The sequence below is a fragment of the Talpa occidentalis genome, unplaced genomic scaffold (genome assembly GCF_014898055.3).
Source record: "Talpa occidentalis isolate TD23 unplaced genomic scaffold, MPIMG_talOcc4v2.1 talOcc4.17, whole genome shotgun sequence".
Lineage (NCBI taxonomy): Eukaryota > Metazoa > Chordata > Mammalia > Eulipotyphla > Talpidae > Talpa > Talpa occidentalis.
In genome coordinates this window covers 8,248,623-8,274,148 of record NW_023601754.1, presented here as the reverse complement: position 1 = coordinate 8,274,148, position 25,526 = coordinate 8,248,623, and the positions used below count along the sequence as shown (strand labels likewise).

At 35.9% G+C, this 25,526-nt stretch overlaps 1 protein-coding gene and 1 non-coding gene across 11 annotated transcripts in view; one reads left to right on the top strand and one right to left on the bottom strand.

Moving 5' to 3' along the window:
• Positions 1 to 25,526, bottom strand: part of NFAT5 (nuclear factor of activated T cells 5) — a 139,957-nt gene that overhangs the window by 36,919 nt on the left and 77,512 nt on the right. For 4 of the 10 annotated variants that reach the window (XM_037516008.1, XM_037516007.2, XM_037516006.2 and 1 more), the window contains one exon: positions 15,585 to 15,710. In XM_037516008.1, the coding sequence (XP_037371905.1) occupies positions 15,585 to 15,710 (126 nt within the window). Of the gene's footprint in view, positions 1 to 178; positions 241 to 4,769; positions 10,026 to 15,584; positions 15,711 to 25,526 lie in introns of those variants that run through there. The other 6 variants (XM_054696950.1, XM_037516015.2, XM_054696953.1 and 3 more) reach the window with 5 other exon arrangements.
• LOC119250567 (small nucleolar RNA U13) lies at positions 6,941 to 7,044 on the top strand. The gene has a single exon (XR_005126314.1). It is a non-coding gene; the product is annotated as a small nucleolar RNA U13 (small nucleolar RNA).

Here is a 25,526-nt window from a genome sequence, read left to right as displayed (position 1 = left end):
AAAGTTTTTATTGCCTCAGCCAGGTGTTCTGTTGAATTTTAATCACTTAAAATAATAAAGAAAACCCCAATATGAAATATATGCTTGTGGTCCACATTCAATGCCAATTAAATAATTCATTATAGAATTTGAAAGTGGGACTGTGCTTAGCCACAAAATATTAAAATAAGTTTCTAACCTATGAAGCAGAGAACTACAGGTCATTTTTAATGCAGACACTCCCTGCTTCAGAGGCAAATCCTGGAATAAAAATATGAGAAAATAAATGAGAAAAGAGCTGCTGATTATTCCAGATATCAATTATAAAATGAGAAATAAATAGAAAAAAATATATAATCAACTGAATTGGAGGCAAAATGGAACTGGTACCGTCACTACGATTATTGTAAAATCTAGAAGAATAAATGTGAAAAAGGTTTGATTTGGAACATGCTGGGCTGTAGAAGATAAACAAGTAAACCATTGAGAGTCTCCAGAAATTGTTAAGTGGCAGTAAACACCAAGGTCTCTATACTAGATAAATCCACCCTTTATGGCAGAATAAAAAACAGAGAAAAGATTAATTATTGATCAGATCTCTCTTATAAAGTACTTGATGACACAGTCAGCAACTGGTTACCACTGTCTTTTCCTCTCTTTTCAAAGGACCAGCTTGATTTTATCTACTAAGGGAACTTCCTGATATAAATAACAGTAAATTTTATTGGCTGAAGTCTAACAAAAAATAGCTAAGCAGCAAAAAAATCTCTGGAGAGTATCAGAATTAGTTCCTATAAAGTTTTTAAAAACCCATTTATCTATTATGCCTTACAAATAAGATGTAAGTCGATCTTTTTACAATGTGTGGCAACTGGCAGAATAGTTCATTTAAAACACTACTTTAGCCCTTAACAGCAAAACCTCAGAGGCACACTAGTATTGTTAAGGTTGGAAGTTATCAGTTTTAAAATTTTAGAAATACAATTTTATCTTGTATAAGAAATGGAAAGATTATAATCATCATACACAAAAATAATAGGTAACATGTAACAACAAAAAGATGTGTTTAAAACTAAAATAATTTTACCTATAGCCAAATATGCCACTGCTTTAAAGTGGTATGATAAAACTTAAAGTTGTGACGTACAGTTATTGAAATTGCAACATTCATATCAATTATAAAGAATGAAATGTAAGAAAATGGCAATGTTCAAATAATCAAAAGAATTTTTTAGTGCCAAATATCTATTTTTAAAATGGAAACATGTACCAAAACACTTAAATCACTTGAAAGAATCCAGTTCACCCATAGTTTTTCATTGCTGTCAAGGCTGAAGAGCACAGTAATTAATATTACCATCAATAATGTAATTTATATAATGTTACATGGTACGATTTCCCAACTACCTTAATAAATCAAAGAACCTAGAGCAATTAGATGATACCAGTTCCATTTTCCAGTTTGTATCCTTGTCAAATGCAGTAGCTGAAATTGGAAAATTCAGTCACTTTAAACTGCATTCCAATTTAAAGAAAAATTCATCAATTTCGTATCATGCATTAATGCAATGTTTTCTTAGTAAATAAATATTTTAAAAGATTTGTAAAAATTACAAAATCTAGATGCTAATGTCAGTGACAGTTTAGGAGCTGATTTGTAGCCACTTTGGGTTTAAATATAAAATTCTCCCCATTTTAAAAAAAATCATAAAATTCACTTTAGAAAATACAGGAAAGATATCATATCTAACATTCCTCCATTTGTTCCAACTATTGGCAGAAGTGATACTAAATTTTGTGTGTATGAGTCTATGTTCTTCATTTTCAGAGAAATACAAGTATGCAGCATGCAATATTTGCAGTGGAACACACAAAGCATGCAGCATGAATGCTGTGAACTTGTATTTCTATAAAGCATCTTATCCCAACCTGCCCTTTTTGAATCTAAGTACCATGCACATGAGAATGCAGAATATGAACATCTCAGGGATCCCTGTCCATGACAGATGAAAAGTACATGTGAAAAGCAATCAGGAACTCAAAAGCAAGTTATGTGATATTTATGAATTAAAATTAAATTTAAACTGCAAGATATAACCTCACATTGCTCTCTGAGGTACACACAATTTTATCTTGCACTTCTTACCAAAACAATCATGGTTATAAAATCCAATTGATATAATACTACTTAAATGTCTGTTCTGGGACAGGTATGCCAAACTGTGATCTCATACCCTTCATATATTAAAATATTCTACACATTTTCCTTGGACACCTAGTACAAAATTTTTATATTTTACCTGAATTTTCCTGGATATACTTATTAGATAAAAAAGTTCATTAGCACAAAACTATGAAACTGAAAACATAAACTCTGTCAGAAGACAGCAGTAAGTATCCTTTAATTAAAAAATACTTTTAAAACACTACTTCAGTTTGATCCTAAATTATAGATTCTGCTCATTTTAACAAGTAAGGCAATTTTTTTAACTAAAATATTCATTATAACAGTATCACTTGTTGCTCTGATGATCATAATAAAGTATAAAATCTTTCCATAAAAATGTTACACTGTGGTTAGCAAGACATCACTTAAAAGTATTAATAATACCAGGTAAGATGGTGAAGTGGAGAAAAGGAACTGTGGGCCCCTGAGAGCATGGATAATACCCTTCTCAAGTTAGACCCATCTAATAGCTAGCACAATGCCTAGTACGTTGTGCAAATTCAAATTATTTCTTTAACAGAAGCCAATATTTGGCATGTATGTTGATTTAGACTGAAGTCAAACTGGCAAATAAATGTACAGATGTGTTCATCATCGACACATTAGGCCTTTTCTTAAAAAAATAAAGTATTTACTACTCAAAATGCTTAGAATATATATTCCTATAATAGCATTATCTGACACAGAAAAGGATTTAGAAGTATCTTAAGAGTTTAGAGGTAACTAAATTCTTCGTATTGTGTTCTTTTTATTTCTACAAAGAATGTGCTAATAACGTTCCTTGAATCTATATATAAATCAAATTACCTACTTGTGTATTATTTATAAATTCTCCAGGGGGAAAAAAACCCTTAGTGTTACCCATTTGAAAATAAACACAAAAGTAATATTAAGAACATTTTAGATTTCTGAACACTAATCAGACATTTCCAAGCATTCCCAGAAAAAGTACTAAAAGATCATTTCTGGAAATACTGTAAATGTATTTAAAATATCTACAAAGACCTTGCAGTAACTATAAGATTAAATGATATTCCAGAGAACTCACCTACGTATTTTTTTTTAATTTATAAATTCTCATAAACAAACTATGCTAAATCTACCTCTCCCAGGTTTGAGTCTCCATTTTTATGTTAGGAATGCAGAGACTATATTTAATTGCTGGATATTAAAAATACAAAATTCTAATATATAAATCTTTTAGTTAATTGCTTTTATTTTCTCAATGAAAAAATTGTTAAAATGTATTTCTATTTTATAACTTTATAATTTTATTTGCTCCTTAAATCCCTAACCTTTCCAAGTTGGAAGTTTTTCTTAAAATTATTCTCTCACTTAACTAAGATTAAATTTTCATTGATTTTTTTTCTTTTATTAAAGAATTATCTTTCAGTCAAGAAGAATTGTATTTTTCTATAGCATTTTTTTGTGATCATAGTTTAGAGAGCACAGCATACCAAAGGGAAAACTGATAGACCATTTCTAAAAGTTACTAATAATGGAAACTTATTATCACAAAAGAGAAGATAAATCTAAAATTTATAAGGAATCATTACATAATTTAATGTTCTATATCTAAGTCTCATGGTTCTGTTCTAGGTGGTAGCCAACTATTATACCAAATGTTAGTAATGGTCATGAATTTAAATATGCATACATACACGTGTGTGTATTAAAGTTTGTGACATTAGTGGAACCATCAAGGTTCGCTATAATATATTCAAAGTTGTTGGAACAAAAAGGGTAGAAGATAATATTTACATGGATATCCCAGAATTTGCAAGTACTACTGATGTGATGAAAATGTATTTTAAAGGGTACCACATATAGAAATCCATGTAGATGTTATACATACTTTGCCTAAACTATTTTAAAATTAAGAATTATTAGTTCTAGATTTGTGAACTAGAAATTATTTCAACTACTAACTCACATTAGTGCTTGAACTACAATAAAAAGATATACTTTATATTAACTTTTTATAGAAAAGCTTTGAAATTAGAAGGTCTTTAAAGACCTCGAAAGAAACAAATACCTATCACTAATTTAAAATATGACAAAAATGACATTTAACTAAAATTCCAAAAAAAAAGTGATCCCTAGCATTTAAATATGCACATATTTTCCTAACATTTCAACATTGATGTAAATCAGTTGTTTCCTTTAAAAAGCCATTAAAACAAAAGCCATAAAATTCTGCAAGTGTGCTAAGTAAACCAATAGTGGAACGGAGAAGGAGTAAACTATTGACTGTCCAGAAAATAATAAAAAACAACACAGGGTGTTTGGACACAATTTCCAGTCTAAATTTCCAATCCACCACACTGTTCAATCTTATTCTTTTTTAAGTATTTCATTTTTCTTACTTGGGACAATGACTTCAAATCTAAACATCTTATTTGATAAAAGTCACCAGATACAAAAGACATATTTTCAGATCAAAGAAGAAAGATATTCCGAGAAAAAAAAATTTAAGGCCAACATTCATGTCACCAAGGGAATGAAAAATCTAGAACACACAAAGTGGCTGCAAACCTGCTTTATCAACACCTTACATGCCAACCTTCATTTTCTACTTTTCTTCTTTTTCTTCTTATAATATTAATGTGAAGTTTAAAACTTTACAGAAAGTTTTAGTTTCAATCAGTATCAATCCACTATTTAGAAACAAAAAAAGAAAGGAAGGAAGGAAGAAGAAAGGAAGGAAGGAAGAAAGAAAGAAAGAGAAAGAAAGAGAAAGAAAGACTTATGAAGAAGTCTGAAAACGAGACCGACCTATACCCTGGGTGAGATTGGATGGGTTAAGTGTCTCTGGCACTATTTGTCTTCACTATTGACAGACACTGTCACACAACCCACCACACGATGCCTGTCTCTGAATGGCGAAGCTAGAATGCAAGTTAAGTGTATTAATAGAAAAAACAACTAGCATCCCAGCATATAAAATAAGCAATCCAGATTACTTTACAAAAAAAAAAACAACAAAAAACCAAAAACCGAAAAGATAAACAAAAACCAAAAATTGTAGGGTTGATCATTTAATTTACATGTTTAAAACAGTTTCAATTTCCCGTTTGTACTTTCCCCACCCAACATAAGTTTACATGCTACAATAAGCAATGTTCTAAAAACAAACTTTAAAAATTAAAATTATTAACATCCAGATAAATTCATGTGGGAAAATTTCTTATCCAAAAATTTTATTAACTCATATTCACCAATTTGTTTTCCTGTTTACCAATGCAATCTAATCCATAAACCAGAATACTCTCTCTCAGAGGTGTTTTCAAGCTATGTCCTTACCCAAACTCCTTCAAAGAGTGGAAAAGAGTATGTCCTAACCAATATATTCAAACAGTAAACATAGCTGTATTTTAGCAGCAAAAGTTTTTAATTTTTTTTAAAGAGTTATTTATTTATTTGTTTGTTTGTTTATTTATTTATACAAGCACTGGGTACAGTCAGAAGCACGGGAGGGTGAGAGAATTCACCAGAGCCAGAGCGGGGAGCAGAGCAGGCAGAAGGACGGAAGTACACTGCTGAAGGGAGCAGCGGGCACTGCAGGAGAGGTCTGCGCGCCATATGGGACCCTCCTCCAGTGGCCGGGGAGCAGCCGGGGATCGAACCGGTGCTACAGAGGCTGCGGGCAGCTTCGCAACCCAGCGCTCAACCGTTGGGCCACCGGGGAGGCCCAAAAGTTTTTAATTTTTAAGGTAACTCATATACTTTCTCATTTCCCCCCCCACCCCAGAAAGTTAAAATTTACACATTAAAGTTATATATGCCACTGTGCATGAAAGGTGTAACTCTAAAGCCTTTTTTTTTTTAAAGATTTATTTACTTATACAAGCTCTGGGGTACAGGCCAGAGGCGAGGGAGGGTGAGAGAACTCACCAGAGACAGAGCAGGCAGAATGACCGAAATATACTGCTGAGGGGAGCTGGGGGGGTGGGGGGGGGCAGGAAAGGTCTGCTGTGCCATGTGGGAATCTCCCCGGCTGGCTGGGAATCGAACTGGCACTGCAGAGGCTGTGGACAGCTTCACAGCGCTGCGTTCAACCTGCTGCGCCACTGGGGAGGCCCTGCCTCTAAGCAGCACTATTGCTGAAGTTGAGAAATATGTCACTAATGTATTGGACACTATTTCTTCTCCAGTCCATCAAACTGCCATTCATGGTTCTAATGCTACACAATAATTACTCTTCTGTTTTAAATATGAATTCCCCTAATATAATTATTTTCATGTTGTCATGATTTACATTCAAAGAGTATTTACTAAAGAACATTTCCTGAAAAACAAAACACTTATAAAATGTGTAAGTGTTCTGATACTGAGTAATGTTTTACTATATCTGTTTAAAATATACTTTAACCCAAAGAATCTAAGTCCAATATGGAATACATACTATGTAACATTATACAACTGGGTACTTAAATTCTTTCCCATTGGAAGATAATGATGCTTCCTAGCATTTAAGATTTAAGTACTACTCCATAACAGTAGTTAATACTCGATAAAGAGATTAAACCTCAAAGACTACTCTTTTATCTCAAATCATTTAAACACAATGGGAAATAATTATACTAGCTGATACCTACATTTATTACACCAAAGATCCCAGAAAATACAGGTTAAAAATAGAAAAAAAACTACTGTCTCTCTCAAAGGTAATGTTACTTTAAGACAAAATCAGATGACCACAATATTAACTTAAATAAGAACTGGAGGAGGGTGATCCTCTTCTGGTTCATAAGCATGATGATTGGGTGTTCTCACGGCTGTGTGAGATGTGCCTCCCTTAAACCTTGTTACGACGTCGGCACATTACCCTTCTGATGTGGGGGGAAAAAAAAACTGGAAGAAAAACATGGTCTTGAGGAATGCTGTTGGTTTTTTTTTTTTTTTATTTACATATATATTTTACATCACTGTTCATTTTTGTACTGTGTGCTTTCTCCTCTCAGGTATAGTCCCCATAGAATTCCCACTACCAATTCATTGGTCCCTTGTGTTCTTCCCTACCCTGTTTTGATCCCTCTGCATCCCCTCCCTTGCAGAATGTCTCTGATTTATAGTTGCCTGCTAATTTTGTTTTTTTATTTATTACTATTGTTATTTTTTTTCCTGATCCCTTATTTGGTTCCCCTATACTCCTCCTGTAAGTGAAACCATCTGATATTTTTCTTCTTCCTTCTGTCTTATTTCGAGGGATACTATTTTTTAAGGTCATTTCAATGCTCTATCGTATGATACATTTTAACATAGTTTAAATAATAAAGGTATCAAAAAAAGTAATAAAGGTATCTCTTCCCCATCTTTAATCTAGTACCTTCACATTTTTTATATGTGATTAAAAAAACTATTTCTCCCATAAAAAACTTCTAATTTAATCAGGTGTTACATGGGCCTGGATTAGAGCGTAGTATTCGATCCAGTTGTAAAAAAAAAAAATGGGTAAAAAGAAAAGAAGTCATAAATTGCTCTATTTGAAGTTATGATAATTGATCATGCAACTTATTTCATTTAAAAACCTAGAAAGAACTTTTAAACAATCAGTTTTGCCAAATCACCCCTTCAGAAACTATTTTTCTCTTTGATTCATTCTCTAAGTTCTTTGTATTTATAAGGGTTCCCATTATAACAATATCATTGGGAAAGAGTAATTCAGAAAGTAAATCCCATGATGCAATTGTAGCTATATCTTGACTGACATGCAAAACTTCAAAATAAGGTCAAAAATAAATTAGGTGAGAATGAAAGACAAAGAACAAAGTCAAAAAACTTAATTTTAGGGGCTCTCTGGTGGTGCAAAGGCTAAGTCTCAGTGCTATCAAGCTATTGCAGCCACTGCAGCATGAGTGTGCTACCTGGCCAAGGAGCTACCCCAAATGGTACAGCATTTTTAATCTCCTGTTTAACCAGCTGCTCCCCTCAGCAGTGTCTTCGGTCCATCTCCCTGTTCTGCTCCCCACTCTGTCTCTGGTGAATCCTCTCACCCCCTTCGCACCTCTGACCGACATCCCAGTTCTTGTATGCATAAATAAATTTTTTAAAAAGTTTAATTTTATAAAAATAAGATAGATCTTTAAACCTTAACAAAGAAAGGAGAAACACAAGGGAGGTGAATGTTTACTAAATGATCACTAATTACGAAATGATGTTAAGTATTTTACATATTTTTCTTTATAATAAACAAGAAAAAGTTGGTATTATTGTCTAGTTACAAGGGCTAAATCAGAAATTTATTTAACTCCCACAAAAGACTGTCTATATAATAGAAATGAAATGATAGCAATCAGATTCAAATTAGATTTTTGTGATTTCAAAATCCATGCTAATGTTATTATACTTCATATGTTGGAAAAAATAGAAATAAATAAAGCTATAATGTGTGCTTGTGTGTGGTAGGAGGGAGGGAGGGAGGGAGTGAGGGAGGGAGGGAGACCAACTGAGAAAGTGAGTGATAGAGCATATGCACAAGCTATAGATTGTGGCTTTATGGTCCTGGCACTTTAAAGCGCTTTCTCATTCACTTTCTGATTTATTTTAATTGACAATAATACCTTATTATGATGAGTGGGAAGAATGAATTGTATCCAAACTAGATGAATAAATACCTCCAGTTTCTAAAACTTTAATATTTAAAACTAACACCCATGTACACTCTCCTCTTATTTAACAAATTCTATTTACTATGTATAAATTTATTTTTAAGAGAACAAATGAGGGCCTCCCTGATGGCGCAGGTGGTTGAGCGCAGCGCTGTGAAGCTGTCCGCCTCTGCAGCATGGGTTCAATACTGGCCGGCTGGGTGAGAATCCCACATGGCAAGGCAGACCTCTTCTGTCTCGCCCGCTGCTCCTCTCAGCAGTGTTATTTCGTCAGTCTGCCTGTTCTGTTCCCAGCTCTGTCTCTGGTGAATCCTCTCACCCTCCCGTGCCTCTGACCTGTACCCGGGTTCTTATATAAATAAATAAATCTTTTTTAAAAAAAAAAAAAAGAGGACCAATGGCAGAGAAAGGTGTAGTGTTTATTGTATCCTTCCCTAATCCATTCCCCTCACTCCTGCCCCAGATGGGAGTTTTATACAACTTTGTTAGTATTATCTATATAACTAATTGTTATAAGGCAATTTGTTATAGCAATACTTCTTGCTTATATCATCAATCTTATTGTTAATATAAAAACGTAAGCTCACATCTGTGCATTAATTTCTTTATATAAAGTGTATAAAACACATAAAAAATAGAAATTGTGTTTATTTTATATATGTGTTTGGCCTAAGAATGGTTGAGAATCTGTGAGCAGTTTTTGAATTCTATGCTATAATACAGTATTGTAAACCAATGTTATCTCAATAAAAAAAAAACTAAAAAAAGGAAACATTTAAAGCAAGAATAGGCCTTGTGTACACATTGTCAATGATAATTTATAATGCAGACTGCCTGCTGAATTGGTAGTTGTTTCTAAATTAACTGTTATGGCCCAGATTTGCTTATGCTTTCAATACTTTTTTTTTTTTTTTTTTAAATACAAGAACCAGGGTATAGGCCAGATGTGCGGGAGGGTGAGAAGAGTTACCAGAGACAAAGTGGGGAACAGAACAGGCAGACTGACGAAATATACTGTTGAGGGGAGCAGCAGGTGAGACAGGAGAGGCGTGCCGCGCCATGTGGGACCCTCGCCGGCCGGCCAGGATCGAACCAGCGCTGCAGGCTGTGGACAGCTTCATAGCGTGGCACTCGATCGCCTGCGCCACCAGGGGAGGCCCTGCTTTCAATTCTAATAATGCAAATATGAGCAAAAATATACATACACATATTATTTCTATATATATATGTATGTATTTATATTTACTATGTAATTTCAGCAGAATGAGGAACAGAGTTTTTAAACCTATTTGCAACATGCTTGTAAGCAGGAATGGCCATACGGAATAACTAAGATCAACTTTATTTTAGCTCACATTATTAATACATAGGTCACACAAATGAATTATCTTTTCTGTTACTTGGCTTTGGGTTTAATCTTAGGAATGGCACACTAAACATAAGTGGTCAAAACTCTGAAATATGTTTACCTAGGTAAGTAAGGAGAGGAATCAAAGGCACAATTCAAGAAAAACCAAATTACCTAACTATAAATACTTTGTAATACTAATAAATAAATACATTTAATGAGCTATCTAATTACTTCTGTGAATCACTTTTATTAAAAATTGATATTCTTCTACAAATCATATTCCTGTTTTATAGTTACTTAAACTTGTAAATGAGACGGGATATGACTTTTTCAACTCAATATTCCACATACTTTTATACATTTTTGTTTCCTTAATCAAAACCCTCAATAATAAATTCCTAAAAGTACATTGGCAGGGAGAAAAGAACTGCCAATGCAGGAAAGATCCCAGTAGGAAAGAAGAGAGGTATCCTGTGCCTGGAGAATTGGGATATGTTGAAATGCAAATTGTCTTGTACAATTCCTACTATGTAGCAGGAACTAAAAAATGGTAACATACTTTCTTTAATTCAATTTTTGTATAATTTTGTTATGGATAGTTTAGAAATTCCTATGATTTTATTGTAGGTGATTAAGATGTCTCAAAAGAACAAAATCATAGCTGTTCTTTGATTGTAGGATATAATTTAGTTCCGTAGTGTCCTCTACCACAATACAAATAGCACACAATTGAATTCTTTAAGTATAGAAAATACTTGTGAAGTACTTGAGATTTATTAATTGTTAAGTGCTTGAGACTTTATAACTGCTATGGCAGATAATTCAAATCACTAATTAATAAGTTTCTTCCAAAAGAAAATTTATATTATGAATCATGCTCCTTAATTTTAATAATTTAAATAATAAATTTATTAACTTAAAGACAGCCTTAAAATGTTATAGTGATCCAGGGTCTCCCTGGTGGTACAAGGGGTTAAGTCTCAGCATTATCAAGCTATCAGCAGCCACTGCAGCAGGAGTTGGAACCCCAGTCTGGGAAATACACCACATGGCAAAGCAGACCTCTCCTGTCTTGTCTGCTTCTCCCCTCAACAGTGTATTTCAGGGCCTCCCCGGTGGCGCAGCGGTTGAGCGCTGGGTTGCAAGGCTGCCCGCAGCCTCTGCAGCGCCGGTTCGGTCCCCGGCTGCTCCCCAGCCACCGGAGGAGGGTCCCACATGGCGCGCAGACCTCTCCTGCCGCCCGCTGCTCCCCTCAGCAGTGTACTTCGGTCCTTCTGCCTGCTCTGCTCCCTGCTCTGGCTCTGGTGAATTCTCTCACCCTCCCGCACTTCTGACTGTACCCAGTGCTTGTATAAATAAATAAATAAATCTTTAAAAAAAAAAAAAAAAAGATGGAACTTCTTTTAAAAAAAACAGTGTATTTCAGTCAGTCTGCCTGTCCTGCTCCCCACTCTGTCTCTGATGAATCCTCTCTCACACACCCCCGTACCTCCTGCATACACCCCAGCTCTTGTATGCATAAATAAATAATACTATATTATTTCTCAAAAGATTACTAATACATATTTACTAAAAGTAAAATAATAATTTTATGAAAACAAACAAAAGAATTACTAAGTAGTTATTCTTAAGATTATCTGGTTGATCCTAGAGGTGTAGTCTCACAATATCAAAAATAAATTCTCTGGTTGAATCATAAAACCTATGATTTCATTAACTCACTATTTAACTCAAATTTTTAAACTTAAAACAGTCATCTTAGTTTAATAAAAGCTGAGCAGAGAATACAAATAGAAAGTAATTTGATTTTTTTTTATTTAGGTAACTAACATTGGTTTATAACACTATATATGATTCAAAAATAAAGGACCCCAACTCTTCAGGTGAATAATATGATTTTAAAATGATACCAAAATTTATTATTCATTTCTATGAAAGACTTCCTCTTTTAACTAAATTAAGTAAATCTAAGGATAAACATACAGGTAGATTTAAGGCAATGCTTGATTGGTGTGTGAACTATACTTCTATACTTATTTAAGAATATCTACTATTAAAAAAAAAAAGAATACCTACTATAGCTCTTCAAATACCCCAAACTCTGATGAAACTTTTGTTTCTCCTAAATACTATTTACATTTTAGTTCTTTATAACTTATACTATAGGATTCACCACAACAAAAAGAATCCTTTCATGATTTGTATTTCTTCTTGATCAACTGCTTATTTTGCAAAATAATTAAGTCATTCACATAACTTTCTGTGTTAGGAAAATGTCCTCTGTTTTAAATACTGAGAACCTACAATACTACTCAGAAAGTCTATTTCTTAAAATGTCATTTATTTACATACTGAATCTCAAACTTTTTTTCTTTTAAAGATTTATTTATACATACAAGAGCTAGGGTATAGGCCAGAGGTGCGGGGGGTGAGAGGATTCACCAGAGAGAGTGGGGACCAGAATAGGCAGATCTAGTCAAATACACTGCTGAGGTGAGCAGTGGGCAAGGCAGGAGAGGTCTGCTATGCCATGTGGGTCACCTCCCTTGCCTGGATTGAACTCATGCTACAGTGGCTGCCAACAGCTTTATAATGCTGAGACTTAACCCCTTGTGCCACCAGGGAGGCCCCTGAAGCTGAAATTCTTTTCATCACCTTTTCAGTGGGACAAAAACAAGTTTTTTAAAACAATGGGGAGAAATACAGATTTGAAACCGGTGATTCACAGGTACAGCTCCCAGATTTTGACACTTGGCCACATGGAGAGCGGCTGTGTAGGAGAAGCAAATCCTTGTCTCCCCACCCCTAATCCTGGGACTTACCAGATAAAAAGATGTTATTGTTGAGCGTATATAAAAGTGAGAGTAGTGTAGAAGCAGAAAAAGGATTGAGGGACTCTTTTATCCAATATTCTGGATTGTGGATTAGCAGCATTATGTTTACTCATTCTCTTAGTAATTTATAAAGGAAAAAAGTCTAGATTGGTGAATCTGAGAAATACACTTTTAATAAATAAAGAATGTATATACATGAATACCTATATCCCCGGCCTCTAAATTTTAAGTTGATTTAGAACTTGTGAAACACAAACCTTTATGGCAGAACTAGAAGTCTGTTCCCACCAGGCCCTCATACCTGATAGCAGCCAATCCGGCTCCTTCAAAACTCTGAAGAAATTAACTACATCAAGAGTCATCATATTTACGCGTTTCATATTTAAACAGCCAATGCTATAGATAAAAAACAACAACAACAACTCATGGAAGTCTAAATTTATGTGCCTTTCCCCTAGACACTTTTGGTCAGGAAATACTGAGTAACTGGTAATTTGCACCAAACATTTCTCTTTGACAGTCATATCACTAGGATGTTAACATGCCAAATAAAAAAGTGACTAATTTTATATATATATATGTGATTGCCCTTCTTCTCTAATTTAAATTCTCTAATCTATAAAGGTATATGAAGGTATATGAAGACTCCAGCCTACCAATAACACATCAGAAGACCACATTGGTTACTAAATGTAAACTGATGTTTAAAATAATTACAAATGATGTGGTTTTAGACCACAGAAACCTTCAAGATATGAATATAAGAAAAACTGTCAAGGTTATCTCCTTATTCGCTTTGTCATGTTTACAATGTCAGTAACTTCTGCATCTAATAAGAATTTATTACTTTGGAACACTTTGTTTGGTTAGTTATTTCATTTTCATATTTCAATTCAGAGCTTTCCACCTACTTTATTTGGACAAGATTTTCTCAAATATGTGGTGGATCAATATTCCAATAGTGATCCAAATTCAAGAACTTTCAATATTTATATATAACACCTTTTGAAATTGAGCTTGGTATTACTTAGAAGGAAGTTTTCTTTTCCAAACCTAGCCAATTATTTTTTCAGCTTTTTAAAAGGAACTGGATCTACTATCAACAGATGTTAAAAGGCACAGAAGAAACAGACTTTTAGTTCTATGCAGTTTCAACATATCTTTAAAAAAAAAAAATCTTAAAAGATAAAAAAGAAATCAGTTAGTCAATTTCTACCTGTGGATTTAAAGTGAAATACTTCATTAAAAACATTTGTTTCTTATTTTATTTTCTGGTACAATTTTTAAAATAGATTTAAAACTTTAAATTACAGGAAAATATTCAGAGACATTTGATAATCCTGTGGCTATAAAGTGAATCCAGATTATCTTACGAATTTTTAAAATGTTCACAATTAAATCCACAGAATCTGTTAGAATATGTCTGGCAACACATGAACAGTGAGCAGGGCTGGTAAGTTTCATCTACATTTATAGTTTCCCTGCCCTTAACCAGGAAGGCTGCATATTGGGCTACACAGTTCAGGGGAAAGATTGGTTAATGGTACATTGTTTATCAAGAGAAAAATATCTGAAGTTCTACTATCGTACCAATAATCTTATTTAAATCACAACCTTCCACTTCACTGTTTTTTTTTTTTTAACAAAATAATTTATGAGAAACAAATCTCTAATAGACTTTAAGTGCCATTTTTAAAGATGAGAGGTATCACATTAGGTAAGACACCTCTAATTAGTAGGACAGATAAAACTTCAGAGTAAATATACTTATTTTTTTCCTTTTTTAAAACCCAACACACTTAGCAGATATAAACCCACTAAAAAAGAACTATAGTTGGGCAATCTAATATTACTGAAAGCATTCTTACTAATTTATCAAGATTTTTTCCTATTAGCTTATCTGAATAAGCTTGTCAATCTTTTATTGGGATTCAAAATCAAAATTTGAACCAATTTTGTATAATTATAAAGTGCATGATTTGAGAGCTGAGCAAAAATAAACTTGATAAATTTAAAACATATTTCCACATTTTTTGATATAATGAAATATCTTAATATAAATATTACATTCAAATCTTCCATTGCTTTCAACTGAATTTAAAATAAGTATAATTTACATGTTTTTAAATTAGGAAAAAGGTTACAATAACATGCAATAGACACAAGAGAAATATGAGTGTTTGAGTCTGTTTTCAGAGTACACAAAATAAAGTATTTTTTGATATTAGCAAACTTTTTAAAATAATAGCTAAATAGGGACTCAAATTAGTTCTCCATCCATAGTTTGGTATCAAACTTTTTTAAATGTGCAGTCAATAAATGAACTTGAACCGCTATTCCATCATTGAAGGAAAGGTTTATTCTAGATATGGTACTAAAATATGTACCAGGGTGAAATTTAAGAAATAAGAATTATATTAAGAAAATTATATTGAAAAAATTTAATGTTAAAAATATGTATTTTAAAACCTCCTAAAACAAACCCTCAAATCACACTCTTTTTGATATGAATGTTGCCAGCACTGTTCATGTTGGCCAGATAATACTTTGTTTTCTTTAATAAAGTAAAATAAAATGCATACCAGCAGCAACTACAGCCGGAGGAGGCGAGCCTGCCTCACCACCGCTTGTCTGACTCATTGATGCTACAGATGTTTCTCTAGACGGAGGTAACTGTAACTCCTTTGGGAGAAGATCATAGACAGATTCTGTGGGGAAAGGAAGAAAACATTTTAAAAGACTATAAGATAACAGACTAATATATGAGCATGAAATTAATCTTTTTTTCACTCACAAAGAGAACCATAGTATGCACACACCAAAAACAGACACTCCCAACTCTATGTAATCACTGTTGCAAAGCATTATCAGCAGATTTTTATTCACTGTATAATTTTATTGAACTAAAGAATAAATTTTCTATTAGCTCTGTCCCCTGTTTTTATTTCTTGGTTTTATCCCTTACGTTCAAGACTGTGCCCACCAAAAAACAAACAAACAAAAACAAGTTTTAAAACTGTATAAAACAGGGCCTCCCCGGTGGCGCAGCGGTTGAGCACTGGGTTGCGAAGCTGCCCGAGGCCTCCGCGGTGCCGGTTCGATCCCCGGCTGCTACCCGGCCCCCGAAGGAGGGTCCCACATGGCACGCAGACCTCTCCTGCCGCCCACTGCTCCCCCCAGTAGTGTGCTTTGGTTCTTCTGCCTGCTCTGCTCCCGCTCTGGCTCTGGTGAATTCTCTCACCCTCCCGCGCTTCTGACTGTACCCAGTGCATGTATAAACAAAACAAACAAACAAATAAATAAATAAAAACATGCCTCTATTAAAAAAAAAAAACTGTATAAAACAAAGAATGGAAGAAATGTCAAACAACCCAAAATAGTCCAATATCTTCCTTTGCAACATAAGAATGTAACATTATCATCCTTTCCTCTACATATGAGATAAGGTATACTAGTGTATACCAGCTTTATTTTTTTTAATTGAGGTAACACCGATTTACATTATTGTTTGAGTATTATAAGTATAGGACCCCCCCCATTCAAGTGCTGTTTCCACATTGCAGTTACCACCAAGACACCCACAGTCCACCAACAAGTCAGGTTTTCTCCTTCCCTCCCTAGTTTTGGCTCTTCTTCCTCCTCCTCCCTCTTTGGCAGGCTATATCAGCTTCAAGTTGCCTTCCTCAACTAGACCATTAGTCTATTCCTATACTTTTTACCCAGCACCTTTTAATAAATATCTAATTTCCTCTAATAATGCATTTTTCTCTTCTAAGTAAGCTAAAAAAGGAATTTCACAGTTCAAAGAAATACTTCTTTGTGGTATCTCCAACTCTAGAAAGGCAAGTATAGAATACTCACAAATCAGAAAGCATAAAGCCTAATTAGATTATGAATACCTTTTTATCATAGATTAAGGAATACTATATATTTTAAATTATTTTATAATACTTTAATCATCCATAAATTAAATTTATACCTACTTTAAAAATTCATTTATAAGGCCTCCCTGGTGGTGCAAGAGGTTAAGACGCAGCACTGTGAAGCTATCCACAGCCACTGAAGCACGAGTTTGATCCATGGCCAGGGAGCTACCTATGTGGTATAGCAGACCTCTCCTGACTCCCTGATGCTCCCCTCGGCAGTATATTTCATTAGATCTGCTTGTTCTGCTCTCCACTCTGTCTCTGAATCCTCGTACCTCCCACCCCTGCACCTCTGGCCTGTACCCCAGTTCTTGTATGCATAAATATTTTTTTTAATTCATTTATATACTGTTGTATGGTTTTAGACAGAAATAATTCTCAAAAAATCCTCTAAAAGGGGCCTCCCCTGGTGGCAGCGGTTGAGTGTTGGGCTGCGAAGCTGCCTGCAGCCTCTGCAGAGCCGGTTCAATCCCCGGCCACCTGCAAGGGTCCCACATGGTGTGACAGACCTCTCCTGCCACGCCCGCTACTCCCCTCAGCAGTGTACTTCAGTCAGTCTGCCTGTTCTGTTCCCCACTCTGTCTCTGGTGAATCCTCTCCCCATCCACACCTCTGGCCTGCACCCCAGCTCTTATATGAATAAATAAATAAATCTTAAAAAAAAAAAAAAGAAGCATATGCCATTTTCGAAAGAACCAAGGCACAGAGTTTGGGACTTACCTTGTATTTTAAGAAACCCAATATTCTAACAATTAAAGAAGATTATTAATTACATGTATAAGTGGTTAGAAAAACAAAGGTAGCACTATAGGTAATTTCATCCTCAGTAATGATACTTTTAGTTAACTGATTACAGAATTCATAAATACTTTGATCCTCCCAGTTAATCACTAAAGTACATATCCTATCTGTGGGGAACGCTAAAATTAGAAGGTGTAATATTAAATATCTTCATTCAAAGCAAAAGCAATGAGTTAACATTCCCTTATGAAAAAACCCTGTTACTTATACTTGAAATTTTCAACTTCAAAAACATTTGGCAATTAAGACACCTGTCTGAATATGATATGCCCTGAGCTAAAAACTTTCAACTTGTTAAAATGCTGCTAAAAACAACAAATAACATATGGGGAAGAAGAGAAATAGAAATGCTTATCATTAGATATTAATTTTAATATAATAGTCTCAACTCATGCTGAAAACAAAAGCTACTTATACATAAGAGAGAGCATATATACACAAGCCCACTTTTCCTGTACAAACTAATAGAAAATTTGAAAATAAAAATGAGCTTAGATGAAATGAGAAAGCATTTATCAAAATACATTTATGTCAAGGGGAAAAACTTATCCTAGTAATACTCCATCACTAATAGCACCTTTCTAGAAGGCCAGGATCATTTCTCTACTTCTCTAACACTAAAATAAATAGATAAAAACAAACCCCAGTAGACTGACACTACCTTACTCAAAGAAGGCTATAAAGTTGAGTCTACACTAAAGGTATAAAAGCAATGCTAACAAAAATAAAAAGAATGTCACTAAATATATAATTTATTATGTATCAGCCTTCTCCATAAGCTGAAACCCCTGGCCCCAAAGTAACAAGCAAAGTCAAGTGGAAGGTATAGAAAACAAAGCTTCGTTTCCTCATTAAAGGTATTTTCTGGGGGCCTCCCTGGTGGTGCAAGGGGTGAGTTAACAGATTAACTCAAGTGTTTGGAAAATTCAAACAACTTAGCAGTTTTATCATGTCATCCTAGGGAAGCAGCAGTTAATAAAGTCATTACCAGAATAGGCTCAGATTTCAGGCAGAACTGGGTTGGCTCTGTTACTTAAACAAACTCTTTAAGATTTCAATCCTCACTTTTACCCCCATATCTTGATATTCCTTTCAAGTTATACCTGTACAACCTGACATACATACACTGGCCTTTCTCTTAAGACACAAAAAGATTAAAGGAATATAAATTATGTTGTGAATATTACTGTCATTTAGTCCTAAATTCAATCCAAATCAAACACTTTAACAGTCTCCACTAACCAATGAAAGAACTCCTGAGTGAGTGCACTTGGTACTCTAAATCCATGAAAATGACAAATATTCCTAAGTAAATGTTGGCTACTTAGTGTTACATCATCCTATCAAATTTTCTTGTGTTATTTTTTAAAGTCAGGTAGATAAAGAAAGAATGAAATTCTAGGTTGATAGTGAGAAAAAGAACAGGAATTTCATAATAGAAAGGCTGTTTCTAAAGGAAGACTTCCTTAGAAAACAAAAGAAAAATCACATCCAATTTTTTAAATACAGAGAACAGTTACAAGGTTTCTTTTGGGATAATAAAAATGTCCTAAAATTAGATTATGGTGATGGTTACACAACATTATAAATATAACAGTAATCACTAAACCTGTATACTTGTAAACGGGTGTACTTTATAGTATATAAATTACACATCAATAAAATTATGTTTAAAAAGAAAAAGGGAAATAGAATAAACACAAGTGAGAATTGCCCAAGAGCAAGAGAGCAAGCAATGTTCCTAACAAACTTCATGGACAAAAATACCTCTTCACATAACTTCTATTTGTGGCAATTGAAATTATGAAACCTGCAAACTAATCTAACTTGTTTTTTGAGAATCTTCTCTGAGGGATCAGGGAAAATGCCACAAACATACTTACATAAATTCAGTGAAATATCTGATTTTTAAAAATTTTTTTTATTTTTTTATTTTTATTTTTTTTTAATTTTATAGAGGCATGTTTTTTATTTATTTATTTATTTAATTTGTTTGTTTGTTTTTTGTTTATACATGCACTGGGTAGAGTCAGAAGCGCGGGAGGGTGAGAGAATTCACCAGAGCCAGAGCAGGGAGGAGAGCAGGCAGAAGGACGGTAGGCAGCAGGTGGCAGGAGAGGTCTGCGCACCATGTGGGACCCTCGAGGCTCCAGTGGCCGGGGAGCAGCCGGGGATCGAACCGGCGCTGCAGCGTCTGCAGGCAGCTTCGCAACCCAGCGCTCAACTGCTGTGCCACCGGGGAGGCCCCTATCATCTTTTTTTTTTTAAAGATTTATTTCTGCATACAAGAACTGGGGTACAGGCCAAAGGTGTAGGGGGTGAGAGGATTCACCAGAGACAGAGGGGAGCAGAACAGGCAGATCTACTGAAATACACTGCTGTGGGGAGTAGTGGGTGAGTCGGAGAGGTCTGATACACCATGTGGGTCACCTCCAAGGCCGGGGATCAAACTCATGCTGCAGTGGCTGTGGACAGCTTCACAGTGCTGCATCTTAACCCCTTGCACCATCAGGGAGGCCCCTAACTTAGAACTGTTTTTAATAGATCATCTTTTTTTTTTTTTTTTTTTTTAAAGATTTATTTATTTATTTATTTATACAAGACTGCGTACTGTCAGAAGCGTGGGAGGGTGAGAGAATTCGCCAGAGCGGGGAACAGAACAGGCAGACTGACAAAATACACTGCTGAGGGGAGCAGCAGGCACGGCAGGAGAGGTCTGTGCACCATGTGGGACCCTCGCCTGATGGCCAGGGATTAAATCAGTGCTGCAGAGGCTGCAGGCAGCTTTGCAGCCCAGTGCTCAACCGCTGCGCCACTGGGGAGGTCCAACAGATCATCTTTTTTATGCCTTAAAGCAACTCTGTGAGGGCCTCCCCGGTGGCGCAGCGGTTGAGCGCTGGGTTGCGAAGCTGCCTGCAGCCTCTGCAGCGCCAGTTCGATCCCCGGCTGCTCCCCGGCCACTGAAGGAGGGTCCCACATGGCGCGCAGACCTCTCCTGCCGCCCGCTGCTCCCCTCAGCAGTGTACCTCGGTCCTTCTGCCTGCTCTGCTCCTCACTCTGGCTCTGGTGAATTCTCTCACCCTCCCGCGCTTCTGACTGTACCCAGTGCTTATATGTATAAATAAATAAATAAATCTTTAAAAAAAAAAATGATAGCTCTGTGAGCTTATTAAAAAAATAAAAATAAAAAATTTTAAGTTAAAAAAAAATTTTTAAGTTATTATTCCTCTTTTGGAACTTTTATCCCTACCTCACCTTTGTTGATCTCATAGCTGCATTCAATGTTCAACTGCTTTATAGTCAGAAAATAAAGGCCAGAATAGTGTGAAAGCCCATCCACTTTATGACTTTTCTGAAAACTATATTATTTATTTTGAGGTAACAAAATGAATAAAGTTGTATACAACTAATACTATTGACAATCAATGCAGACATGAACAATAAAAAGGGAGAACAGGGCTCTATAAATAAAATGTTTTTGTTCAAAAAAAAAAAAATGTTTTGTTCAACCATCAAGCAAGTAGCGAGCCCAAAATATCTGTGGTAAAATGGTACTTTAGTGTTGGGAATGATTAAAATTTTTAACAAAAACCAAATTAATCCTCAGAACAGATACTAGTTACTCAAATAGTGAATGATCCCTGATACCGGATGCAAACACTATAATCCAAACATATCTATTTGTAAACATCTGTTCCTTGTTTAAAAAATGGGATTTACTTTTTTCCCCACTCTAAATACAAAGTTAGTTTAGTAGCAAAAAAGTTAAAATACTGTCCTTGCAAATGGGAACTAATTATCTGACTCATTTAACTCTCTGTTTACGATCTCAAAAAACTGTCAATCCCGGGCCTCCCCGGTGGCGCAGCGGTTGAGCGCTGGGTTGTGAAGCTGCCCGCAGCCTCTGCAGCACCAGTTTGATCCCCAACCACTGGGTGAGGGTCCCACATGGCGCGCAGACCTCTCCTGCCACCCGCTGCTCCCCTCAGCAGTGTACTTAGTCAGTCTGCCTGTTCTGCTCTCCCCTCTGACTCTGGTGAATTCTCTCACTCTCCCACGCTTCTGACTGTACCCAGTGCTTGTGTAAATAAATAAATAAATCTTAAAAAAAAAAAAAAAAAAAGTCAATCCCAAAGCAATGGCTTCTCAGACATTCTAAAACAAAATGCCTGGCACCTCTATTGTGCCAACATAGTTCCGCATTAGGGCAGCATTCATTCTGTTAAAAACACTTCAAGCTTGACAGTCGTCATACTTGGCATCTCCACTGGAAAAATGTACTGGTGGCAGGTCTTCTGGATATTTGGTTTCTAAAAGATTATTAAGTCCAAGAATAACTGGCAGTGATGCTTAGTTTTAACAAATTTTGCTCAACTATGTTTAAGTCAATTTACTGGATTGTTGTTACATATTGATTTGATCGTAACACTTCTTTCTGAATGTTATGTTTTTCTAAAATAATCTAGTATTTTAAGGTAATTTCAAATAATATATACCAGTATAAATTGTATCAGACAGGGAGTAAGAAAACTAACTTGAGTTCTACAATCGCTTTATTTATTTGTTTGTTTGTTTATTTATTTATTTTAAAGATTTATTTCCTTATTTATATAAACACTGAGTACAATCAGAAGCGGGGGAGAATGAGAGAATTCACCAGAGCCAGAGCTGGGGGCAGAACAGGCAGAAGGACCGAAGTACCCTGCTGACAGGAGCAGTGGGCACGGCAGGAGAGGTCTGCGCACCATGTGGAACCCTCGCCAGGCAGCTGGGGGTCGAACCAGCGCTGCAGAGGCTGCGGGCAGCTTCGCAATCCAGCACTCAACCACTGCAACACTGAAGAGGCCCTACAATTGCTTTAATATAGCATGTTCTTTGCTTTTTTTTTCTGGTACAATTAATTTTTACTTAAAAACTCCACAATTATTCAGCATTATCACCTCCACAGCCTGAGTGGAGCTAACCCACATGTGGAGCAGCAGCCCTCTCCTGTCTCACCTGTTACTCCTATTAACAGTGTATTTCAACTCCCAGACTTCAAGCTATACTACAAAGCCATAATCATCAAAACTGCTTGGTATTGGAACAAGAACAGACATACAGACCAATGGAATAGAATAGAAAATCCAGAAATAAATCCACAGATTTATGGTCAACTAATCTTTGACAAAGGAGCAAAGACTATGCATTGGAGCAAAGAAAGTTTGTTCAATAAATGGTGCTGGGAAAACTGGGTCGCTACATGCAAAAGAATGAAGCTTGACCACTACCTCACACCATACACAAAAATCAACTCAAAATGGATTAAAGAACTAGACATAAGACCTGAAACCATAAAATATATAGAAGGAAATATAGGCGAAACACTACGTGATCTGCACATCAAAGACATCTTTACAGACACATCACCCAAAGCAGTGATAGTGAAGGCAAAGATAAACAGCTGGGACTACATCAAATTAAAGAGCTTCTGCACAGCAAAAGAGACAATAACAAAAACAAAGAGAAACCCCACCAACTGGGAGAACATTTTTGCACCCAACACTAATGATAAAGGACTGATCACAAAAATCTGCAAAGAGCTGATGAGACTCAGCAACAACAAAGAAAATAATCCAGTCAAAAAATGGGCAGAAGAGCTAAAAAGAAACTTCTCTGAAGAGGAAATGCAAATGGCCAACAGGCATATGAAAAAATGTTCAACATCACTTGCCATCAGGGAAATGCAAATCAAAACTACCATGAGATACCATCTTACACCAGTGAGAATGGCACATATTAAAAAAACTAGCAACAACAAATGCTGGCGAGGGTGTGGAGAAAAAGGAACTCTTCTGCACTGTTGGTGGGAGTGCAAACTGGTCCAACCACTGTGGAGAGCTGTGTGGAGATTTCTGGACCTACTAAACATAGAGCTTCCATATGATCCAGCAATTCCACTCCTAGGTATTTACCCAAAGGACACAGAAACATCAATTCCAAAGAGCACCTGCACCCCTATGTTTATAGCAGCACTGTTTACAATAGCTAAGCTTTGGAAACAACCCAAATGCCCAAAAATAGATGACTGGATCAAGAAGATGTGGTACATATATACCATGGAATATTACTCAGCATTCAAAAAAGATAAACACATGCAATTTACAGCAACATGGATGGCGCTGGAAGGGATCATGCTCAGCGAAATAAGCCAAAAAGAAAAAGAAAAATACCGGATGGTCTCACTCATAGCAGGAATCTAGAAAACTTAAATAAGGGACCAGGAAAATGAATAACTATAAGAAAGTGAAAATCAAAATCAACAAAAAACTATGAACCAGAGACACTTTTAGGGGGGCGGGGGCGGGAGGGGAGGGATTGGGGTCAGAATGGGGGGGCTGCAATTGTATGGGGAATATAACAATAAAATTTATTAAAAAAAAAAAAAAAAAAAAACAGTGTATTTCAGTACATCCGTCTGCTCTTGCTCCCCACTGTCTCTGACCTATACCACAGCTCTTCTATGCAAAAATAAATAAAAATAGGGCCTCCCCAGTGGTGCAGCGGTTGAGCGCTGGGTTGCGAAGCTGCCCGCAGCCTCTGCAGCACTGGTTCGATCCCAGGCTGCTTCCCGGCCACCGGAGGAGGGTCCCACATGGCGCGCAGACCTCTCCTGCTGCCACTGCTCCCCTCGGCAGTGTACCTTGGTCCTTCTGCCTGCTCTGCTCCCCGCTCTGGCTGTGGTGAATTCTCTCACCCTCCCGCGCTTCTGACTGTACCCAGTGCATGTATAAACAAAAAACAAACAAACAAATAAATAAATAAAAACATGCCTCTATAATAAATAAATAAATAAATAAAATCTTTAAAAAAAAAAAAAAAAAAAACCTCTGTGACTCCCTGGTGGCGCAAGGGGTTAAGCACCACACTATTAAGCAATCCGCAGCCTCTGCAGCATGAGTTCGATCCCCGGCCTGCCAGGGAGCAACCCACATGGAGCAACAGACCTCTCCTGGCTCACTTGCTGCTCCCCTCAGCAGTGTATTTCAGTCAGTCTGCCTGTTCTGTTCCCCAATCTGTCTCTGGTGAATCCTCTCACCCTCCCGCACTTGTCAATGATATATTTCCAAGACCTAGAACAGTGCTTGGCATAAAACAGGCAGTAAATATTTGAGTGAATGACTTTATGAATAAATGAGAATATTTACTGAACTATGCTTCATTCTGTAGCAGGTTCAATGTTACACCATAATGATGATACATTAGTTGTTATTTATTAGCAATGTTACGAAAATTAGAAATTTTCGTGGCACTTATTTCATAACTTAGAAGTATTACCCAACAGCTTTCCCTAGTGTATCGGTAACCTCTTCACAAAACTGAGTATAAGTAGGGTACTGCTAAACTTTAGCCTTCTAAGAAGAAATGCCAGTTTCTGAAAAGTTTTCAACTAATCAGAGAGAAAGGAAATAGATATAAAAATGATGTATAGCAATATGATAGTGTCAAGGATAGAGTACATATGGGAAATTAGTGTTATGGTCAGTGAAAAACTTGGTATTAGTTTCACAGATTATTATCCATCTTTTAAAAATTTGCATAGCAGGGCCTCCCTGGTGGTGCAAGGGGTTAAGTCTCAGCACTATGAAGCTATCAGCAACCAATGCAGCACGATTTTAATTCCCCAGCCAGGAAGCTGACCCAGATGGTGCAGTAGACCTCTCCTGTCTCACCCACTGCTCCCCTCAGCAGTGTATTTCAGTAGATCCACCTGTTCTTCTCCCCATTCTGCTCTGGTGAATTCTCACCCACCCCTCA